General features: G+C 44.3%; 1 protein-coding gene across 1 annotated transcript in view; it reads left to right on the plus strand.

Moving 5' to 3' along the window:
- LOC147708877 (uncharacterized) overlaps positions 1-21654 on the plus strand; it is a 255951-nt gene that overhangs the window by 108012 nt on the left and 126285 nt on the right. Inside the window, exons 7-11 of the mRNA XM_086925794.1 lie at positions 3906-3983; positions 12635-12712; positions 16170-16247; positions 20312-20389; positions 21362-21439. Coding sequence (XP_086781920.1) covers positions 3906-3983; positions 12635-12712; positions 16170-16247; positions 20312-20389; positions 21362-21439 — 390 coding nt within the window. The remainder of the gene's footprint in view (positions 1-3905; positions 3984-12634; positions 12713-16169; positions 16248-20311; positions 20390-21361; positions 21440-21654) is intronic.

Below are 21654 nucleotides of genomic sequence, written 5' to 3' on the forward strand. Positions count from 1 at the left end.
GAATGCTGTTTTTTTTTTTACTTTAATCGACCAGGCTAAAAGTTTGTCTATCATTTGACTCTCTTCGTAAACTTGCTGCTGAGATGTCCGAGAGCTATTTATTTCTTCTATAGTAAACAACTCTCAACTCCTGTTTTGCTTTGTTGAGCTGCCTCTCAGCTATATCTCTTCCCCTTGGGGAGGCATTCTTCCGCAGCAAAGCAGTATCGACTGCCAGCTGCAGTTTGGCTATGCGAGCCCTTCGAATTTTTGACGATGCACCCATGAAGGCTGCCATTTGCCCATGGACTGAGACCTTAAAGGCCCCACAAACTGAAAAATGTTCGGCTGTGCCCTTATTATCCTGGAAAAATTCTTATATCCATTTTCTTGTGCTAGTTACCCACTGTTGGTTTGAGAGAAGGAGTTGATCTATCTGCCACCTGGACCTTATCCTCCTTCCTTCATCTATTTCTATTTCTAGTGTAACCAAGGAGTGGTCTGAAAATCCTATGTCCGAACCAGAATATTTAAAAGAAGGAGAAGTAAAAAAAAAATCAATACAAGATGCCGACTGAAATTGTCGGGAGTAGAAAGTATATTGTAAATCTTCCCGATGGGGGTCTGCGCCATGGATCAATTAAGTGGTAATCTTGCTTTATTACATCTATAACTTTTTTAGTCTTTGGCTTAGGTTGTTTTTTATTTTTATCCGAAGTGTTTTTTGCCAGATCTTGAATGTAATTAAAATCCCCCCTAAATAATAGGGCCCGTGGCCCCTCTAAGTATATCATTAATCCTCAAATAGATGTAGGGTCATCTATAATTGGTGCCAAATAATTGACAAAAATTTAAGATGTTACCATTTATACTAACCGTGACCCCTAACCATCGACCATGCGGATCGCTCTAAATTTGGATAAACTCCTAATCTAGCCCCAGGCTAAAATATATAGCAGCCCCTCCTATTGACATCCCTGCTGAGGCAAAATACACCTTAGAAAAAGATTTAGGAATAGAAAGTTTGGGTGTGTTTGTTTTAAGGTGGGTTTCTTGAAGGAAGAAGACTTGTGGTGAAAAAGAAGCAAAGAAGCTAACCATCTTATAAACCTACTGTACTTTTTCTTATTCAATACTCCAGTTACATTTACCGAAATAGGCGGAGTTTAAAAACCATCTCTGAGATTGTTACTTAGAAATTGCAGTGATCCGTTTCAGTATTCTATTTTCCCAAAACCTACCCACCATGATTATGCTCATGTTTTTCTTTTTCGCAACCCACACCCACCTAGTCCTACACCCTCCCAACTCCTCCTCCCCAAAAGATGGGAAAAGGCTTGCAAAGCCCATCTCCACCCTCCCCCAATTAATTCCCCTGTGGGGTACCATGGTGCTGCACCCTTTGTGACCTGTCCTTTCAACCTAAAGCAGCCTTTCACATTAAGCTTAGTGTATCTTTACATTTTGCAGTGGAGATTTCGCTCAGCAGATCCTGAGCTTCCTCTATATTTGCAAACATGGAACGTGCCTCTCACTAGCACACTTAACTTTGGCAGCTGAGCTATTGCGGCCTGAGCGCCCTGTGTTATAAAAAGATATAGTAGTTTAACAAACTCTTTTTGTCGACGTGCGACAGCTGCAGACATTTGTGTGAAAATCTGACAACTGGAAACATCATCGATCGAAAAAAAATTCTTCTGGATAGCTTTAGAGAGTATCTGCTCTTTGATCCGTTATTCAGCAAAGTTATCTAGAATTGTTTGTGACAGTTTTAAATTGGGAAATGGGTGCAAGGTCTCCTGCTTATTCTGGTAGAACATTCTTCTTGATAAAAGTCTAGACCCATTGAAGAGTGTGGGTCCCTTCGCTCCCCTCTGGGACCCCCTCTGTACGCACGTTTGAGCGTTGCAAGTGATTCTAGAGCTCCTCAAGTTTTCTTTTGAGTAAAGTTTTTTCCTTTTTAACTAAGTTCTCCTGTTGCTACAAGGTGTTCATTTGGTCTTCAAGCTGTGCAATCCTAAATTGCGCCTCTTGTATCCTTGCTGGAAAACTATTCACTGCCTCCTCGATCTTTGAGAGGCGCTGGTGAAGAGATTCTATCTCATTTGCTTGAGTTTTTTTGAGCTCTCTTATTTCATCTACAATAAGATTTAGCATAGTTTTAATATCACATTGCAGGAGAGTTCCTTCTTCTTGGAGTTGTTCAGACTGCCTGCATTGGGCCCTCCAGTTTCTTTCTGTGTCCGTGCTTTCTGCCATATGACAGCTGGTCTTTCTCTTCTTAACAACTGGAGCTGTGGTTGTGACTATCCATAGCTGGACCCCTCTTTCCAAGCTCCTTCTTTTTAGGTTCTAGCACCTCCTCTTCTGAGCTCAGAGAGATAGAGATTATAGTGGACTGGACCATGATTTTTTTGCCTGTGTTCTGCTCTTGCCGTAGCCGATGCAGCCTTCATTAGGGCTGATCGCGTTTTTGCTTTGAGGCTTGCGGCTGAATCCACCTTGGCCATTATTAGTTTGACAGTTTTAGATGCTGTCTCATTCCTTTAAGTCAAACATGCTTTGGAGAACGGGGGAGGGCGAGGACGAACACCAGCAAAACCAACTTCCCTCTATCACAACCAATCCTCAGGCGTGTTCACTCCTCTAGTATCACCCCCCTTTTTTAAAAATAAACGTTTTCCCTTTTTCAATCATCCTTTTCCCTCCTCCACTCCTACTCCTTTTGGTTAGCGAAGAAAAAAAGTGTATCCTACAGCTACAAATTATGGAGCGGCTTTGAGCGTGCGGGGGTCCACAATCATTACCAGCTTGTAGGAGAGGGGGAGGTGCACATCCATTCCTTGCTTCTTTTCCTCCCCTGATCTTGCTTTCTACTCCTCACAGTGCAAGCCTTCAGACAAAATGTTGGGGTCTTTTGATGGGTTAATTACACTAAACAGCCAGCAGGCGGGCAGGCAGGCTCAACTTTTAACTACTTCACGGATGTGGTGCTTCACCGGCTCTCATCCCATCCGGACCAGCCGTCCGTCACCCAAAACTGCAACCATTGCTTCTCTACAATGCTTTCAGGCATGAGGATAGACCTGTAAACGCAGCAAAATCTTCTACAAGGCTATCTTTGGCCAAGCCTCGACTAGTGCAACATCAACAAGGCACGCTGACAGTGTCTCAGAAACTCTCCACCTTGCCGCTGAAGCCGTGGACCCGGAAGCGGAAACGACCTCAAGACAGGGGGAGGAGCATGACGTCACTAGCAGCTACATGCTACGACGGTCATGCCGTAACTGCCACCTGCTGACCACCTTTAAACTGCTGGGAGTGTGATAGCTTGTGGAGGGGGGGCTCTCAGCTAAGGTTGAATGCATTGATTGATGTTTGTGGTACTGGTGGGCAGGTGCACCAACCTATGAACGTGTCCCGGGTACGTTGGCCCATCTGCTGCTCCCCCAGATGTACGATTGAACTGCTCAATTACTTGACGCTCTACCTTGATGTAGTTCACTGTTCCTGAACATTTTGCTTGCTTATTGTACCCTGTGATATTATGTATTGTTTGACTAAATGCAAATGATTAAAATATTTTGAACAAAAAGGTAGAAACTGAAATTGTCTATAATGTTAGTGGGTGTGCACAGACTAGTTTCCTGATTGGTTAGATTTTAAGACTCTGGGGTTGATTTTTGTTGTTCCACTAAATGTCTTTTGCTTCAGTATTCATTTTGAATTTTATTTTAATGATTGAGTTCATTGCAACATTGCAAGATATGATAAACTGGATCCTGTCCCTATGTATGGTAAGCAGTAAACATTTACTAGCCTGGAATATCCATGGATTATATGTAGATGTTCCTCTTATGAGTACAAGTAATACTACAGGATATTTGAATACACTTTATTAAAGGACATTTTGAATCTTTTTGCAGAGACTTTAAAATTGACGGTGCTGCTGGTGAGGAAAAACACATGAAAGGAGGAGGTGCACAGATAACAATGGGTGAAGGGTACGTATATCATGTTTTTATGCTAAACAGCCTATTCACAGGGAAATACATTTACAAAATTGATAACAGACATTTCACAATAATCTCCTCTGGCCCTATTTTTACTGTAGTACCATTTTTCTGTTTCTTACAATATCAGAAGTAACTCAAGCAATAACTTCTACTTTCACAAATACAGAACAAAGTTCAACTCAATAAGAAAAACTGTTTGTGGTGTGGCTTGACTGCCTAAGATGGTGGACACAATTTGAAGAGGCTCCAAATGCATGCATCATCCTGTTGATTCCGACCCCTTCGGCACACAGTTTGCTCGGTTCTTGGGTACAAGTGTACAGAGGGTGTGATGAACCTCTGTGGCGGCGGCTGCTAATGCTTCTCCAGGTACACAGACTTGGTGTGTGTCCTGTGGCTGGGCTCGTAAGGGATGATGGGTCTGGATGTATGACAGGCCCCTGGGACAAGAGAGTGGCCAAATTGGCATCCAGGCAGGAGTAGGCTGAAAGTAAATCCAAGGTTCCTGGCTACCGTTTACAGGAGAACTCAGTTTGGGGGCGGGGCACCAGCTGTCATCCTGCATTTTGACATGGGCTGTTGTCTGACCTTTTTTAACAAGAGCTGGGCATGGAGTGGGAGATTCCTCCGGGCAGGGGGTGGAGGTACTGGATCACACATTAGCAGGTTAAACAGCGCTGGGGCCAAGACAAAACCTTTTTACACCTTGCTCAATGTCCTGTATCTTTTCGAAGACTGCAGTGTTCTTTCCTAGTTTAACTTTGGCCCAGGTATCAGAATGAAGTTATTGAATACCATGGAGTAAAGCTTCGCTGATATCCCAGGCTTCAAGCTTAAACCAGAGCAGCTGGCTATTGACGTGGTCAAAAGCCTTGCTCTAATCCACAAAGCAGCAATAAAGAACCTCTTTTTCCTTATCTACTTTGTCACCAGCATCCTGATCGCCGCAAGATTGTCAATGGTGCCCAATCCGGGCCTGAACCCAGGTGATTCAGAGAAAACAGATTGTTTGAGGTTGCCCAAGCATCTAAGTCTTCCAGAAGAAGGGATGCAAAATATTTGGCATTTACATCCAGGAGGGCTATGAGACTGTAGATATCAGGGTTCACCACTGGGCCCTTTTTTATAGATGGGATGCAGGATCAATCCTTGCCAAGACGAAGGGATGGATTCGATGATAAGGCAGATGGTGAACAGGTTTCCATCTGCATGGACCACAACTTAGGGTCCTGCTTATAAACTGAGGCAGGGATGCTACTGGAGCCCTGCACAGCATCAGCTCTGCTTTTCTGGATTAGGTTTGCTATTCTTTTGGCCGTAAAAGATGAAGCATATTAAAAGGTTGGTGGATCTGTTACCTGAGGCCTTCCATGGGATAGATTGGTCTAACTGAACTGAGAGGCAGGTTGGCGCCTTCTGATTTAGTTTCATAGAAAGTACCGATGTTTTGTTCCCATTTCATTCAGTGGTATCTGTCTCTCTGCTAAAACTGTTGATCACCATCCAGGACTCCTTTGAGTTTTTGTGCCGGAAGAGCTCGATCTACAATCATTTCTCATGTCTTTGCTTTGCTTGCCAAATGTGTTTTTTATAGGTGCTGTGTAGGATATATATTTTGTCAGGTTGGACAGTCCTCAGTCTGGATTTGAGTGATCTTATCCTTTTATTGAGGGAGCTTTCTGGATCTTAAGGTCCTTTGTGAACCAGGATGCCATTGGCCAAGACGTATTTCTTCTCCATTAGTTTTGGGTGCTTTAGCACTCTTTTATTTAAGTAAGCCTTGTTGTGGGTTTTATGCAGGTTTCAATACACCCTCCTCATCTCATGCACACTATTGGTGACTCTTGCTCTATTCTTTGTCTTTTTAGGTCGAGCCTGTCAATGCGCGTGCGCATTGAGCTTGCGAGAGATATTGGGGCTAAACGATAGCTTAACCATCAGCGATTTGATGCTGTACCCGTGAAAAGCAAGCTCAATGCGCAAGCGCATTGACGTAATAAAAAGTGCGTGCACATGAAAGCCAGCCATCTGTTGCTTCCCCAGCGTGGTGCCACCAGATCTTCACTTTAAAGGGATCCGCTCCGCCCCCTGCTGCATCAAAGGCTTTCGTTTCGCACTTTTCACGGCCTGGCGGCCGTGTCGCATTTCTCCTCCCCCCTCCCCACAGCAATGCCAAGAGCTTGTTTCACCAATTGCCCTGCCTATCTCTTGTTTCTATCGCAGTCGAGTTCTCTGGTTACCTTCTCTTTTCCCTTTTTTTGCATCAGTGTTTTCATTCCCACTTCCTGAGCTCTCTCTGTAGGCAAAGTTTAAATGTGTTCACCCCTTATCTCCCTTATACATGCCCAGTTCTGTTTCTCGTCTTCAGCCTCCTCTCTGTGCACAGTTCTCGCTGCTTCCCTCCGTTCCACAATCTCTCTGCAGACTTTCTGATGTTTACATTCTCATCTTTCCATACATGCACAATTCTCTGTGTATTCTTTATCTTGCTTCAATTTATTCGCTGCTCCCTCTCTTTGCACACTTTTCTGTACTTGCCCCCTGTTTAAACCCAACTCCCTGTGCAGTTTGTTTTCTTTCTTTCGCCCCGCCCTCCAACCTCACACTCCCACAGCTGTTAACTGGTCCCAACTAGGGAATTGTTACAGTACTTAACTGCAACCCTCCAAATAGGTGTCCTGAAGGCAGTTAAATACAGCTTTGTTATTTTGCCCATTCAAATAGTGGCTTCTCAGCTGATGCTCCTATTCTGCGGAAGTCAAGCAGAACGGAATATTCGGCCCTAATGCATCAGGACTAGCTTGCCTCCTCAGTCAGATGCACACCGCGTCTTAGCGCTATCATGGACCCTTGACTTGCTTTAATTTTAGCATCTCTCACTCTTTCAAGATGGGACTTTTTTGAACTTCGTGTGAAAGTGCCTCAAGGTCATTGTGACCCGTGTGTGCGCTATAGCCCAGCTGGCCCCTCATAACTTGTGGATGATGGTGGTAGGAGGTAACTCATCTGCTGGAGAAATGTCCTCGCAGGCTGCAGAGTGTGAGTTTGAACCCTAGCAGGGCTGGCTGCGTGCCGTCCTCCCACCGTCAGGAAAATGACTTTCATTGAGATGCGGGAATTGTTACAGTACTTAGCTGCAACCCTCCAAATAGAAGTGTCCTGAAGGCAGTTAAATAGCTTTGTCATTATGCCCATTCAAATAGTGGCCTCTCAGCTGATGCTCATATTCTGCGTGAATCAAGCAGAACGGAATGTATAAATTCGCCCCTAATGCATCTGGACTAGCTTGCCTCCTCAGTCAGATGTACACCGCGTCTAAGCGCTATCATGGACCCTTGACTTGTTTTTGTTTGTATTTAGCACATCATTCATACATTACCTTGCCCATGAGCATGCGTAGACACAGGCACTAGGACTAGCAGACGAGCACACACAAAGCATTCCTCACACTTTCTTTAAAATACCTTCAGAGAAAGTCCCAATGCTCTCGCTTCCTCTCTCTCACACTCTAAAGCAGACATTCATTCACACAAAAGGCTCACAGCAGGATTAAAAACGTTGTTTGTAATTCTTACCTCCCACATCTTTCTTCTTTCTGACTCTGGGCCGACCGCCAGGAATTCCAGTGTGTGCACAACTTCACACCTGTGATTTACAGTGCAGGGTCTGATTGGGCTCTTATCACTCACAGCATGATACTGAGCTTGCCAGAATCTGAACACACTAACATAATGTAAATGAGCGTCTCCCAGTAGGACAGTAAGTCGGCACATGTCTAGAGCGGCACTTTGGCTGCCAGAGTAGCGTTCAGACAGCTTCTGCACCCACTGAGCCTACCAGTCATTACTACTGGTACTCTCATTGGCAGTGAAAAATTGCCGGTACACACGTCAGGCTACCTGCGAGGACCGTCCCATTTACAGCACTGTCTTGCTCTTGAAAAATATCCGATGGAGAAAAATATGTGAAGGTCCTCAGAAATAAGTACCAGTAGCAATCACCGGCTCAAATTAAGCACTGGCCCTAATCCCACTCCAAAGTGAGGCACGGGTGCTGCAGATAGAACAAACATTTTTTGTGCCTTTCTGCCCTCTGTTAGACTCGTTTTTTTGTGACTTTGTGCCCTCTGTTATACTCGGTTTTTGTGCCTTTTTCCCCTCTGTTAGACTTGTTTTTTGTGCCCTTCTGCCCTCTGTTGGACTCGTTTTTCCCTTGTTTTTCTGCCCTTCTGCCCTCTGTTAGACTCGTTCTTTGTGCCTTTCTGCCCTCTGCATCACCACATCATCACTCAGCGCTACCCCAACATCACTCAGCACCACCACATTATCACTCAGCACCACCACATTATCACTCAGCACCCACAGCACCATCCAGCGCCACCCCAGCATCACTCAGCGCCACCCCAGCATCACTCAGCGCCACCACCGCATCACTCAGCACCACCACAGCATCACTCAGCTCCACCCCAGCATCACTCAGCACCACCCCAGATCACTCAGCACCACCACAGCATCACTCAGCACCAGCACAGCATCACTCAGCACCACTACATTATCACTCAGCACCACCACAGCACCACTCAGCACCACCACAGCACCACTCAGCACCACCACAGCATCACTCATCGCCAACCCAGCATCACTCAGCGCTACCCCAGCATCACTCAGCACCACCACAGCATCACTCAGCACCAACACATTATCACTCAGCACAAACACAGCATCACTCAGCACCAACACTGCATCACTCAGCACCACCACAGCATCACTCAGCCCCACCACAGCACCACTCAGCACCACCACAGCATCACGCAGCACCGCCCCAGCATCACTCAGCACCACCACAGCACCACTCAGCATCACCACAGCACCACTCAGCACCACCACAGCATCACTCAGCGCCACCCCAGCATCAATCGACACCACCACAGCACCACTCAGCGCTACCCCAGCATCACTCAGCACCACCACATTATCACTCAGCACCATCACATTATCACAACACTACCACAGCACCACCACAGCACCACTCAGCACCACCACAGCATCACTCAGCGCAACCCCAGGTTATAGGTGTCACATTTGCGAAAGTTATAACTATTGGCATTGTAAATGACAAAGCTATTAATTTAGCTATTTTCAAAACCAACACATAAATAAAAACATTGTCTTTTACAAGACCAATAGCTCAAACTTTCCTAATGCGAGACCTATTGCATTGCAAATGCTTGTTTATGTTGCTTTCCTCTAAATGTCTTTTGACAATCTGTCCTGAAGATGGTCTCAGGGGTTGAAACGTCGACTTATTTTCATAATATGGACTGCCTCAGTTGGTTAAACACCTATGTTTCATACTTGAGAAGTTTCAATTGAAGGCAATATCTCTACATATATTGTTCTTTAAATGCAGCCTATTATTTTGGATCTCATGTCTTTTATTTTAGTATTGCACCTAATTCTCACCAATTCTTTACTGTATTGTTAAACTTTTTTGCACTGCGCCGTTGTAACTCATTGTGATTGTGATTTGCATATCTAAACTGATTTATTGAACATTTTGTGTGTGCAGCTATTCATTTCATTTATTGCTTTTAATACACTTTGGTTTACCTGTTTCTTTTTCTTCTCCCAGACCAACCCATTGTTTGATATGTTCTTTTTATTTTAGCATCACGTTGAACCTATTACACTTTATGTAGCATGGTGCATGCACTAGCTACTCATATGATCAGCCCTGGATGTTATCCTTAAAACTTCCCTTGTTTCCCCTACAAAACGTTAAATAGTCTACCTCTACCAACCCCTGACGAAGAGCAGCAAGCTTGAAATGCATTGGGATTACCACTGTAATTAACTGGCAACTAGACCAGAGATTAAGCATCACGTTGTGATCAAATACTGTGGAACTGTAAACATTGCCATAATGAATAAGAAGTGAACTGGTTTTATCCTAGTAGGACTGTCTCCACAATTTTTCTAAAAAAGCCTGGATAACTGTTTGTAATGAAGCACAATAACACCAAAGGTGGATCGAGTGGTGTAGGTTTATTCTTCAATAAGATAAGCAGGTTTAAGACGTCCTATCCACACAGTTTACAGGAACAACTGACACACAGATTCACATAAAAGCTTCTCAGCTTCTAATGATAAGGTTATAAAATAGAATAGGGAAAAACTGCCCTAACAAATAATTGAAAAGCATAATAAAACCAATTAAGGATATTACACTGTTCTTTTTGGTGTCTAGCTTATGAACCCCCAAATAGGGATGAAGCATCTAAAATATATTCAAACATATTAGATAAATACATTATAGTACTGGATCACGTTTCTATCCTTCAAATTGCATGTAACCTAAGTAAAAAAAACTCAAAGATGTTTAAATCGTTTCATCACTGTTGACGGTGGTAGTTTTGTGAAAATATGAACTAGAAACCAACCACAACATATAATTTCCTGCATGGTTAGAATTTTCACATCAATGAATTAAAGTGGTCTCTCTTTCATAGGCATTACTGAAAACTAAAAGTATTTGTTCAGAAAAAAATAATAGGGGAAATAATGGATTGTTGCTTAAAGCTTCCAAACTATAAAATATGCCAAAACCTACCCTAATGAAACCCAAGAGACTGGAACTCAAAAGTGGATGGATCAGGAAACAGATGTGAAAGTTCACGTATAAATCTAAATCTTGCCACCTAGATGCAAACACTTTTTTAAATGTTTATTCTTAGTATTTGTATTTTGGGTATAATTAGTAAAGGCACTAACCCACTATAACTAATCGAATGCCCATTGTTAAGTAATTTCTAAATGTCAACACAAAGGTCAACACAAATTTCTCTGTTAACACAAAAGTTATTGCTATCTATTGGAAGTGACGTGTCCTTTATGTAATAGCAGCACTGCACGAAAGTTAATAAATACTAGAACATAAAAAAAGAACTCGCACCACGCTTTAAAAGAAGTATGATGGATTGGTATTTGTTATGCTTAGTTAAGGATTGCCAATATATAAACACAGTAAATTTGATGGCACTCATATAGTACAACATGAGATTCAAAAGTAGAGTTTTAATTGGCTTTCTACCCAAGCAGAGAGCAGCAATTAACAAATCTGCATAAAAGAGTCCTGAAAATGAAGTATGTTGTGCCACTGGATAATATTCTTAGAATGTAAAGGTAGAAACTGAGATAAAGCTCTAAAAGTCTATGGGGCATATTATCAAGCCCACTTTCGCTGCTTCAGCGGACGATTTAGGCAGAAAAAAAGTGATTTAAATATTGCACTATTATCAAGGACACGCTAACGCGTGTTTCCTTGATTTAGTAGCAGTTTTTCATGCAAAGTGAGCGTTTCTCACAATGGGGCATATTATCAAGGGGGTTTATATCCTCTTTTTTGGCTTTAAAAGCCAAGAAAGCGGAGATAAAATGATCTCCCTATTACCTAGCTGTCGCTAACACCAGTTAGCGACAGCTAGTAGGAGATAGCGACCATCCTGGACCCCGCTTTGCATGTCAATGATATTTATCACTAATGACATGCAAAGTGAGCGTGCCAAGATGTTAGCGACTGGAAACAGTCGCTAACATCGCTATCTCCTATTACCAACTTTTCGCGATATTCGCCCTAAGCGCGAATATCTCCAAAAGCTAACGCCTACCCCTGAGCAGTTCTTAGCCATGTTATCAAATGGTAGGTGGATAACGTGGCTAAGAGCATTCGCTCGGTAATGCATGAATATCGCTGACTTTTCAGCGATATTCATGCATTTCGGCCGATTTTTATCGCTTGGGAGATAAACCTTAATAATAGCAAGGTTTTTAAGCGTTAAAAATCGCCGCACCTCGGCGATAAAAATATCGCCGCTTAACCAACATAGCAATAATTATCGCTAGTTGTTGGTAATATGCCCCAATGTCTGCATGATTAATGTGGCAAACAAAACTTCGCACTATTAACAATGCGGCCCCAGCGATAAAACAAACCGCGCTAACCGTGGTTATCACATTAAGTTAACGCCTGCTTTTTCTTTTACTTAGCTATGCTGACAATGGGAGGTGGATCGCCATGTTACGACCTCACTACCCGATCAGCAAGCATCTCTATAATCATCGCTGGATTTCAGACGATATTTCTAGTTTTAGCCGGCTATCGCTGGAATTACATCGCCTGTTCGCAGAGCGCGGATAATACACCGCTAACACGGCAATGTAATTCAGCGATAGACGGCGATAAACAGAAACGCGCTACGTGCACTTAGCGATGTTTATCGGTCTTCTTTGATAATATGCCCCTTTATTAGTAGTGGGTGCGCACAGACTACTTTTTCAATTAGGTAATGTGCTCTTGTGGGATAATTTTTTTAATACTCTGGGGCTGTTTGGTGTTTTGCTGTTTCGCTAAATATCCTTTGCAGCAGTAAAAGTTTAGGTTTAGTTTTTAATTATTAGGATCATTCCAACTTTGCAAAATATAGTAAACTGGATCATGTCTCTAGTGTTAGCTAAGTAGTAAACAATTATTTGGGACAAATCATAATGGAACATACCGTTAGAGGTTCTGCTAATGAGTACACGTAATACTACAAGATATTTGAATACACTTTATTACTGTACATTTCTATTCTTTTTCAGAGACTTTAACATTGCCGGTGCTTTGGGTGGGAATAAACACACAGAAGGAGGAGGTGCACACATGTCGATGGGTGCAGGGTATGTATATCATGATTTAATGCTAAACAGCCTATTCACAGGGAAATACATTTACCAAATCTAGAACAAACATTTCACAATATCCGCCTCAGGCGCTATTGTTCATCTGTTATGATTGTTTCATTTCTACCGACATCAAAAGTAACTCAAGGAATAACTTCAACTTTCACAAAGACAGAACAAAGTTTCACTCAATATCAAAAATTGTGTGGTGTGAGGTTTGACTGCTTTAGATGGCGGCTCCAACCTGATAAGGCTCCAGCTGAGAAGGAAAAACCTATGTTATCCTGACCCTATTGACACAGCCTGCTCGGTTCTCGAGTACGAGTGTGCAGAGGGTTCAATGAACCTCCGCAGCGGCTACTCATGCCTCTCTTGATACACAGACTTGGCGGCATATTTATGACCTAGTTTGTGTTACGTTTGCACCACTTAATGTGGAGCACGTGCGGCGCAAACCTTAAGTGAGATTTATGAAACCATGCGAGGCCACTTTGTGTTGCCCTGAGTGGCTTTGTAAATCTGGATTGAAGCAGAGAGCAGCAGTTATAAAATCTGCATAAAAGAATCTTGAAAATGAAGTATGTTGCTTTGCTTCATATTTTTCTCATAGATTGAAGGTAGAAACTTACCTAGAGCTCTAAAAGTCTGTTTTGGTAGTGAGTGGGCACAGACACATTTTTCGATGAGTCAGTTTGCTGATGTGGTTATATTTTAAGACTCTGGGGCTGTTTGGTGTTTTTCTGTTCACCTAAATATGCTTTGCTGCAGCCCAAGTCATCCTTGTGGCTCCGGACTGGGCACGAAGGTACTGGTATCCCGAGCTACTCAGCATGTTAGTCGATTCCCCGATTCGTCTGCCTCTCAGGAGGACCTTCTGTCGCAGCAGCAGGGGACGGTACTCCACCCGAACCTGTCCAGTCTCCACCTCCATGCTTGGAGATTGACAGGCGACAGTTGAGGACATTTGACTTGCCTCCTGAAGTTTGTAATGTGATTCTGGCAGCCAGGCGTCCCTCCACAAAATCTGTATACGCCTGCAGGTGGAACAGATTTGTGGCATGGTGCACATCAAAGGCTGTGGATCCACTCTCTGCCCCCTTTCTGAGGTTCTCCTCTTCCTTCTTTCTCTTGCCCTGCAGGGCTCTGCTCTGGGCACTATCAAGGGCTACCTTTCTGCCCCTTCCGCCTTCTTAAGCCTACCTGATCAGCCTTATTTGTTCAAGTCCCCGATTGTAAATAGGCTCTTGAGGGGCATCACTCATATGTTCCCCGCTGTTCCTTTCGTGATGCCCAGTGGGACTTGAACCTGGTTCTGACTTACCTGATGTGCACTCTTTTTGAGCTGCTTCATAACTGTCCTCTCCGTCTTCTTACCCTTAAGACTGCTTTCCTGGTTGCCATCACCTCAGCCAGTAGAGTGAGTGAGCTCCAGGCTCTTTCCTCCAAGCCTCCTTTCCTTTCTGTCCATCCGGACAAGTTTGTGTTGCGGACAAGACCCTCTTTCCTGCCCAAGGTAGTCACAGCCTTCCACATCGGGCAGTCCATCACCTTGCCCACCTTCTTTCCGCCTCCACATCCCTCTAAAGAGGAAGAGCGGCTCCACCGTCTGCACCCAAAACTTGCGCTCTCCTTCTATCTAGACCGCACACGCATGTTCCGGGTGGACGACCAGCTCTTTGTTGGTTACGTGGGTGCTAAGAAGGGATGGGCGGTGCACAAACGGACCATCTCTCGGTGGGTCGTCTTGTGCATCAAGGCATGCTACTCTTTGGCTAAAAAGGAGCCTTGTTGGGCTGAGTGCCCATTCCACTCGGGCCACGGTGGCTACTACTGCCCTGGGCCGGGGAATCCCCTTGCAGGACATCTGTCAGGCAGCTACGTGGGCCTTGCTGCACACGTTCGCAAGGCACTACTGCCTGGACAGCCAAGTCCGGAGGGATGGCTTCTTTGGCCGTTCCGTCATCCAGGACTTTCTGGTGTGATCATTGGTTCGCAGACCCACCACCGGGGTTGGTATTGCTGGGGTATCTATTCTAAGGTAAGAAATGTAATCTGTTTCTTTCAGATGCACAAGTTACTTACCTTCGGTAACGATATATCTGTAAGAAACAGTAGTTAGTATTAGATTCCTTACCGCCCCACCCATCCTCCCCGTTCTGCAAACTGATATCTAGGGTTAAGGTCATCCCCTTTCAGGGCCCTAGTTTCGGGGCACCAGTGTTTGTTTTTATCATGGCCCGGAAAAGCTGTGTATAAGAACTGACGTCAGCGCGCGAGGGCGGCGTCTAAGTACAACGGCGACGTCATTCCGGCCCCAACGACGACGGACGCGGAGCCGCAGACGACACCTACCGACGCGCAAGGGTACTGCTATGCAAAAGTTTCCAGATCCAGTCTGACGCCTGGGGATATTCTAAGGTAAGGAATCTAATACTAACTACTGTTTCTTACAGATATATTGTTACCGAAGGTAAGTAACTTGTACATCTGCATGAAAGAGTCCTGAAAATGAAGTATGTTGCGCCACTTGATCATTTTCTTAGAAGGTAAAGGTAGAAACTGAGATAAAGCTCTAAAAGTCTTTGGGGCATATTATCAAGCCCACTTTCGCCGCTTTAGCGGACGATTTCGACAGAAAAGATGAGATTTAAATATTGCACTATTATCAAGGACATGCTAACGCGTGTTTCATTGATTTAGTAGCAGTTTTTCATGCAAAGTGAGCGTTTCTCACAATGTCTGCATGATTAACGTGGCAAACAAAACTTCGTACTATTAACAATGCGGCCCCAGCGATAAAACAAACCGTGCTAAACGTGGTTATCACATTAAGTTAACGTCTGCTTTTTCTTTTACTTAGCTATGCTGATAATGGGAGGTGGATCGCCATGTTACGACCACACTCCCCTATCAGCAAGCCTCTCCATAATCATCGCTGGATTTCAGGCGATATTTCTGTTTCTCGAAGGCTATCGCTGGAATTACATCGCCTGTTCGCAAAGCATGGATAATACGCCGCTAACACAGCGATGTAATACAGCAATAGACACCTATAAACAGAAATTTACTAAGTGTGCTTACTGATGTTTATCGCTCTTCTTTGATAATATGCCCCTTTATTAATAATGGGTGCGCACAGACTACTATTTCAATTAGGTAATGTGCTCTTGTGGGTTAATTTTGTTTTAGACTTTGGGGCGGTTTGGTGTTTTGCTGTTTCTCTAAAAATCCTTTGCTGCAGTAAACGTTTAGGTTTAGATTTTAATTATTAGGATCATTCCAACTTTGCAAAATATAGTAAACTGGATCATGTCTCTAGTGTTAGCTAAGTAGTAAACAATTATTTACCTCAAATCATAATGGAACATACCGTTAGAGGTTCTGCTAATGAGTACACCTAATACTACAAGATATTTGAATACACTTTTACTGTACATTTCTATTCTTTTTTCAGAGACTTTAACATTGCCGGTGCTTTGGGTGGGAATAAACACACAGAAGGAGGAGGTGCACACATGTCGATGGGTGCAGGGTATGTATATCATTATTTAATGCTAAACAGCCTATTCACAGGGAAATACATTTACCAAATTTAGAACAAACATTTCACAATATCCGCCTCAGGCGCTATTGTTCATCTGTTATGATTGTTTCATTTCTACCGACATCAAAAGTAACTCAAGGAATAACTTCAACTTTCACAAAGACAGAACAAAGTTTCATTCAATATCAAAAATTGTGTGGTGTGAGGTTTGACTGCTTTAGATGATGGCACCAACCTGATAAGGCTCCAGCTGAGAAGGAAAAACCTACATTATCCTGACTCTATTGACACACAGCCTGCTCGGGTCTCGAGTACGAGTGTGCAGAGGGTTCAATGAACCCACCCAGAGGCTACTCATGCCTCTCTTGATACACAGACTTGGGGGCATATTTATGACCTACGTTGTGTTACGTTTGCACCACTTAATGTGGAGCACGTGCGGCGCAACCCTTAAGTGAGATTTATGAAACCATGCGAGGCCACTTTGTGTTGCCTTGAGTGGCTTTGTAAATCTGGATTGAAGCAGAGAGCAGCAGTTATCAAATCTGCATAAAAGAGTCTTGAAAATGAAGTATGTTGCTTTGCTTCATATTTTTCTCATAGATTGAAGGTAGGAACTTACCTAGAGCTCTAAAAGTCTGTTTTGGTAGTGAGTGGGCACAGACGCATTTTTCGATGAGTCAGTTTGCTGATGTGGTTATATTTTAAGACTCTGGGGCTGTTTGGTGTTTTTCTGTTCACCTAAATATGCTTTGCTGCAGCCCAAGTCATCCTTGTGGCTCCGGACTGGGCACGAAGGTACTGGTATCCCGAGCTACTCAGCATGTCAGTCGATTCCCCGATTCGTCTGCCTCTCAGGAGGACCTTCTGTCGCAGCAGCAGGGGACGGTCCTCCACCCGAACCTGTCCAGTCTCCACCTCCATGCTTGGAGATTGACAGTAACCCTGGGCGGAGTTCGCGGAGTGGGGCTTCGCGGAGCTACGCGAAGTGGGCGAGAAACTACGCCCACCTCCGCACTCCGCGTAGCCCCACTCCGCAAAACCACTGGCCGCCAGCCCCGCCACCCGCCTCCCTCCCGCCCTCCCTAAATACTTTAAAATAAAGGAACGCAATAATTTTAAAAGCACTTACCTTGCCGCCGCGTTCCCCGGGGCTCGTTATCTTCCGTCTTCGGTATTTTGCAGTAATGCGCATGCGCGGGCGGCCGCGCATGCGCATTTTCACGAGAAAATGCGCATGCGCGGCCGCCCGCGCATGCGCATTACTGCAAAATACGGAAGACGGAAGATAACGAGCCCCGGGGAACGCGGCGGCCAGCGGCGGCAAGGTAAGTGCTTTTAAAATTATTGCGTTCCTTTATTTTAAAGTATCTAGGGAGGGCGGGAGGGAGGCGGGTGGCGGCCAGCTACGCTCCGTCTGCGGAGCGTGCGTAGTGCCGCCTGGCTCCGCCAGCTCCGCAAAATGCGGAGTGGGCGGCACTACGCACACTCCGCAGACGGAGCGTAGCTGGCCGCCCACCGTTAATTGACAGGCGACAGTTGAGGACATTTGACTTGCCTCCTGAAGTTTGTAATGTGATTCTGGCAGCCAGGCGTCCCTCCACAAAATCTGTATACGCCTGCAGGTGGAACAGATTTGTGGCATGGTGCACATGAAAGGCTGTGGATCCACTCTCTGCCCCCTTTCTGAGGTTCTCCTCTTCCTTCTTTCTCTTGCCCTGCAGGGCTCTGCTCTGGGCACTATCAAGGGCTACCTTTCTGGCCCTTCCGCCTCCTTAAGCCTACCTGATCAGCCTTATTTGTTGAAGTCCCCAATTGTAAATAGGCTCTTGAAGGGCATCACTCATATGTTCCCCGCTGTTCATTTCGTGATGCCCCAGTGGGACTTGAACCTGGTTCTGACTTCCCTGATGTGCACTCCTTTTGACCCGCACCATAACTGTCCTCTCCGTCTTCTTACCCTTAAGACTGCTTTCCTGGTTGCCATCACCTCTGCCAGGAGAGTGAGTGAGCTCCACGCTCTTTCCTCCAAGCCTCCTTTCCTTTCTGTCCATCCGGACAAGTTTGTGTTGCGGACAAGACCCTCTTTCCTGCCCAAGGTAGTCACAGCCTTCCACATTGGGCAGTCCATCACCTTGCCCACCTTCTTTCCGCCTCCACATCCCTCTAAAGAGAAAGAGCGGCTCCACCGTCTGCACCCAAAACTTGCGCTCTCCTTCTATCTAGACCGCACACGCATGTTCCGGGTGGACGACCAGCTCTTTGTTGGTTACGTCAGTGCTAAGAAGGGATGGGCGGTGCACAAACGGACCATCTCTCGGTGGGTCGTCTTGTGCATCAAGGCATGCTACTCTTTGGCTAAAAAGGAGCATTGTTGGGCTGAGGGCCCATTCCACTCGGGCTACGGTGGCTACTACTGCCCTGGGCTGGGGAATCCCCTTGCAGGACATCTGTCAGGCAACTACGTGGGGCTTGCTGCACACGTTCGCAAGGCACTACTGCCTGGACAGCCAAGTCCGGAGGGATGGCTTCTTTGGCCGTTTCGTCATCCAGGACTTTCTGGTGTGATCATTGGTTCGCAGACCCACCACCGGGGTTGGTATTGCTGGGGTATCTATTCTAAGGTAAGAAATCTAATACTAACCTGTTTCTTTCAGATGCACAAGTTACTTACCTTCGGTAACGATATATCTGTAAGAAATAGTAGTTAGTATTGGATTCCTTACCGCCCCACCCATCCTCCCCGTTCTGCGAACCGATATCTAGGGTTAAGGTCATCCCCTTTCAGGGCCCTAGTTTTGTGGCACCAGTGTTTGTTTTTATCATGGCGCGGAAAAGCTGTGTATAAGAACTGACATCAGTGCGCGAGGGCGGAGTCTAAGTACTCCGGCGACGTCATCCCGGCACCAACGCCGACGAACGCGGAGCCGCAGGCGACGCCTACCGACGCGCAAGGGTACTCCTACGCAAAAGTTTCCAGATCCAGTTTGACGCCTGGGGATATTCTAAGGTAAGGAATCTAATACTAACTACTGTTTCTTACAGATATATATCGTTACCGAAGGTAAGTAACTTGTGCATCTGCATGAAAGAGTTCTGAAAATGAAGTATGTTGCGCCACTTGATCATTTTCTTAGAAGGTAAAGGTAGAAACTGAGATAAAGCTCTAAAAGTCTATGGGGCATATTATCAAGCCCATTTTCGCCGCTTTAGCGGACGATTTCGGCAGAAAAGATGCGATTTAAATATTGCACTATTATCAAGGACACGCTAACTCGTTTTTCATTGATTTAGTATCCGTTTTTCATGCAAAGTGAGCGTTTCTCACGATGTCTGCATGATTAACGTGGCAAACAAAACTTCGCACTATTAACAATGCGGCCCCAGCGATAAAACAAACGGCGCTAACCGTGGTTATCACATTAAGTTAACGTCTGCTTTTTCTTTTACTTAGCTATGCTGACAATGGGTGGTGGATCGCCATGTTACGACCACACTCCCCTATCAGCAAGCCTCTCCATAATCATCGCTGGATTTCAGGCGATATTTCTGTTTCTCGAAGGCTATCGCTGGAATTACATCGCCTGTTCGCAAAGCGTGGATAATACGCCGCTAACACAGCGATGTAATACAGCAATAGACACCTATAAACAGAAATGCACTAAGTGTGCTTACTGATGTTTATCGCTCTTCTTTGATAATATGCCCCTTTATTAGTAATGGGTGCGCACAGACTACTATTTCAATTAGGTAATGTGCTCTTGTGTGTTAATAATTTTTTTAATACTCTGGGGCTGTTTGGAGTTTTGCTGTTTCGCTAAATATCCTTTGCAGCAGTAAAAGTTTAGGTTTAGATTTTAATTATTAGGATCATTCCAACTTTGCAAAATATAGTAAACTGGATCATGTCTCTAGTGTTAGCTAAGTAGTAAACAATTATTTGCCTCAAATCATAATGAAACATACGGTTAGAGGTTCCGCTAATGAGTACAAGTAAAATTACTGGACATTTGAATACACTTTATTACAGTACATTTCTATTCTTTTTTCAGAGACTTTAACATTGCCGGTGCTTTGGGTGGGAATAAACACACAGAAGGAGGAGGTGCACACATGTCGATGGGTGCAGGGTATGTATATCATGATTTAATGCTAAACAGCCTATTCACAGGGAAATACATTTACCAAATCTAGAACAAACATTTCACAATATCCTCCTCAGGCGCTATTGTTCATCTGTTATGATTGTTTCATTTCTACCGCCATCAGAAGTAACTCATGGAATAACTTCAACTTTCACAAAGACGGAACAAAGTTTCACTCAATATCAAAAATTGTGTGTTGTGAGGTTTGAATGTCTTAGATGGTGGCTCCAACCTGGTGAGGCTCCGGCTGAGCCTGAAAACCCGACATTATCCTGACCCTCTTGACACACAGCCTGCTCGGGTCTCGAGTACGAGTGTGCAGAGGGTTCAATGAACCTCCGCCTCTCTTGACACACAGACTTGGGGGCATATTTATGACCTAGTTTGCGTCTCGTTTGCACCACGCAACATTGTACATATGCAGCGCAAACCTTAAGTGAGATTTATGAAAGCATACAAGGCCACTTTGTGTGGCCCTGAGTGGCTTTGTAAATCTGGTTTGAAGCAGAGAGCAGCAGTTATCAAATCTGCCTAAAGGAGTCTTGAAAATGAAGTATGTTGCTTTGCTTCATATTTTTCTCATAGATTGAAGGTAGAAACTTACATAGAGCTCTAAAAGTCTGTTTTGGTAGTGAGTGGGCACAGACACATTTTTCGATTAGGTAGTTTGCTGATGTGGTTATATTTTAAGACTCTGGGGCTGTTTGGAGTTTTTCTGTTCACCTAAATATGCTTTGCTGCAGTAAATGTTTAGTTTTAGATTTTAGTTATTGGGATCATTACAACTTTTCAAAATACAGTAAACTGGAGCATGTCTCTAGTGTTTGCTAAACAGTAAACAATTATTTGCCTCAAATCATATTGGAACATACAGTTTGCGGTTCCGCTAATGTGTACAAGTAAAACTGCAGGATATTGGAGTACACTTTATTACTATGCATTTTTATTCTTTTTCAGAGACTTTCAAATTGGGGGTGCTGTGGATGAGAAAAAAGACATGGAAGGAGGAGGTGTACAGTTAATGATGGGTGCAGGGTATGTATATCATGATTTAATGCTAAACAGCCTATTCACAGGGAAATACATTTACCAAATCTAGAACAGACATTTCACAATCTCCTCCTCTGGCGCCATTGTTACTTTGTTACGATTGTTCCATTTTATCTGATATCAGAAGTAACTCAAGCAATAACTCCTACTTTCACAAAGACAGAACAAAGCTTCACTCAATAACAAAAATTGTGTGGGGT

This window comes from Lissotriton vulgaris, chromosome 6, assembly GCF_964263255.1.
Source record: "Lissotriton vulgaris chromosome 6, aLisVul1.2, whole genome shotgun sequence".
Lineage (NCBI taxonomy): Eukaryota > Metazoa > Chordata > Amphibia > Caudata > Salamandridae > Lissotriton > Lissotriton vulgaris.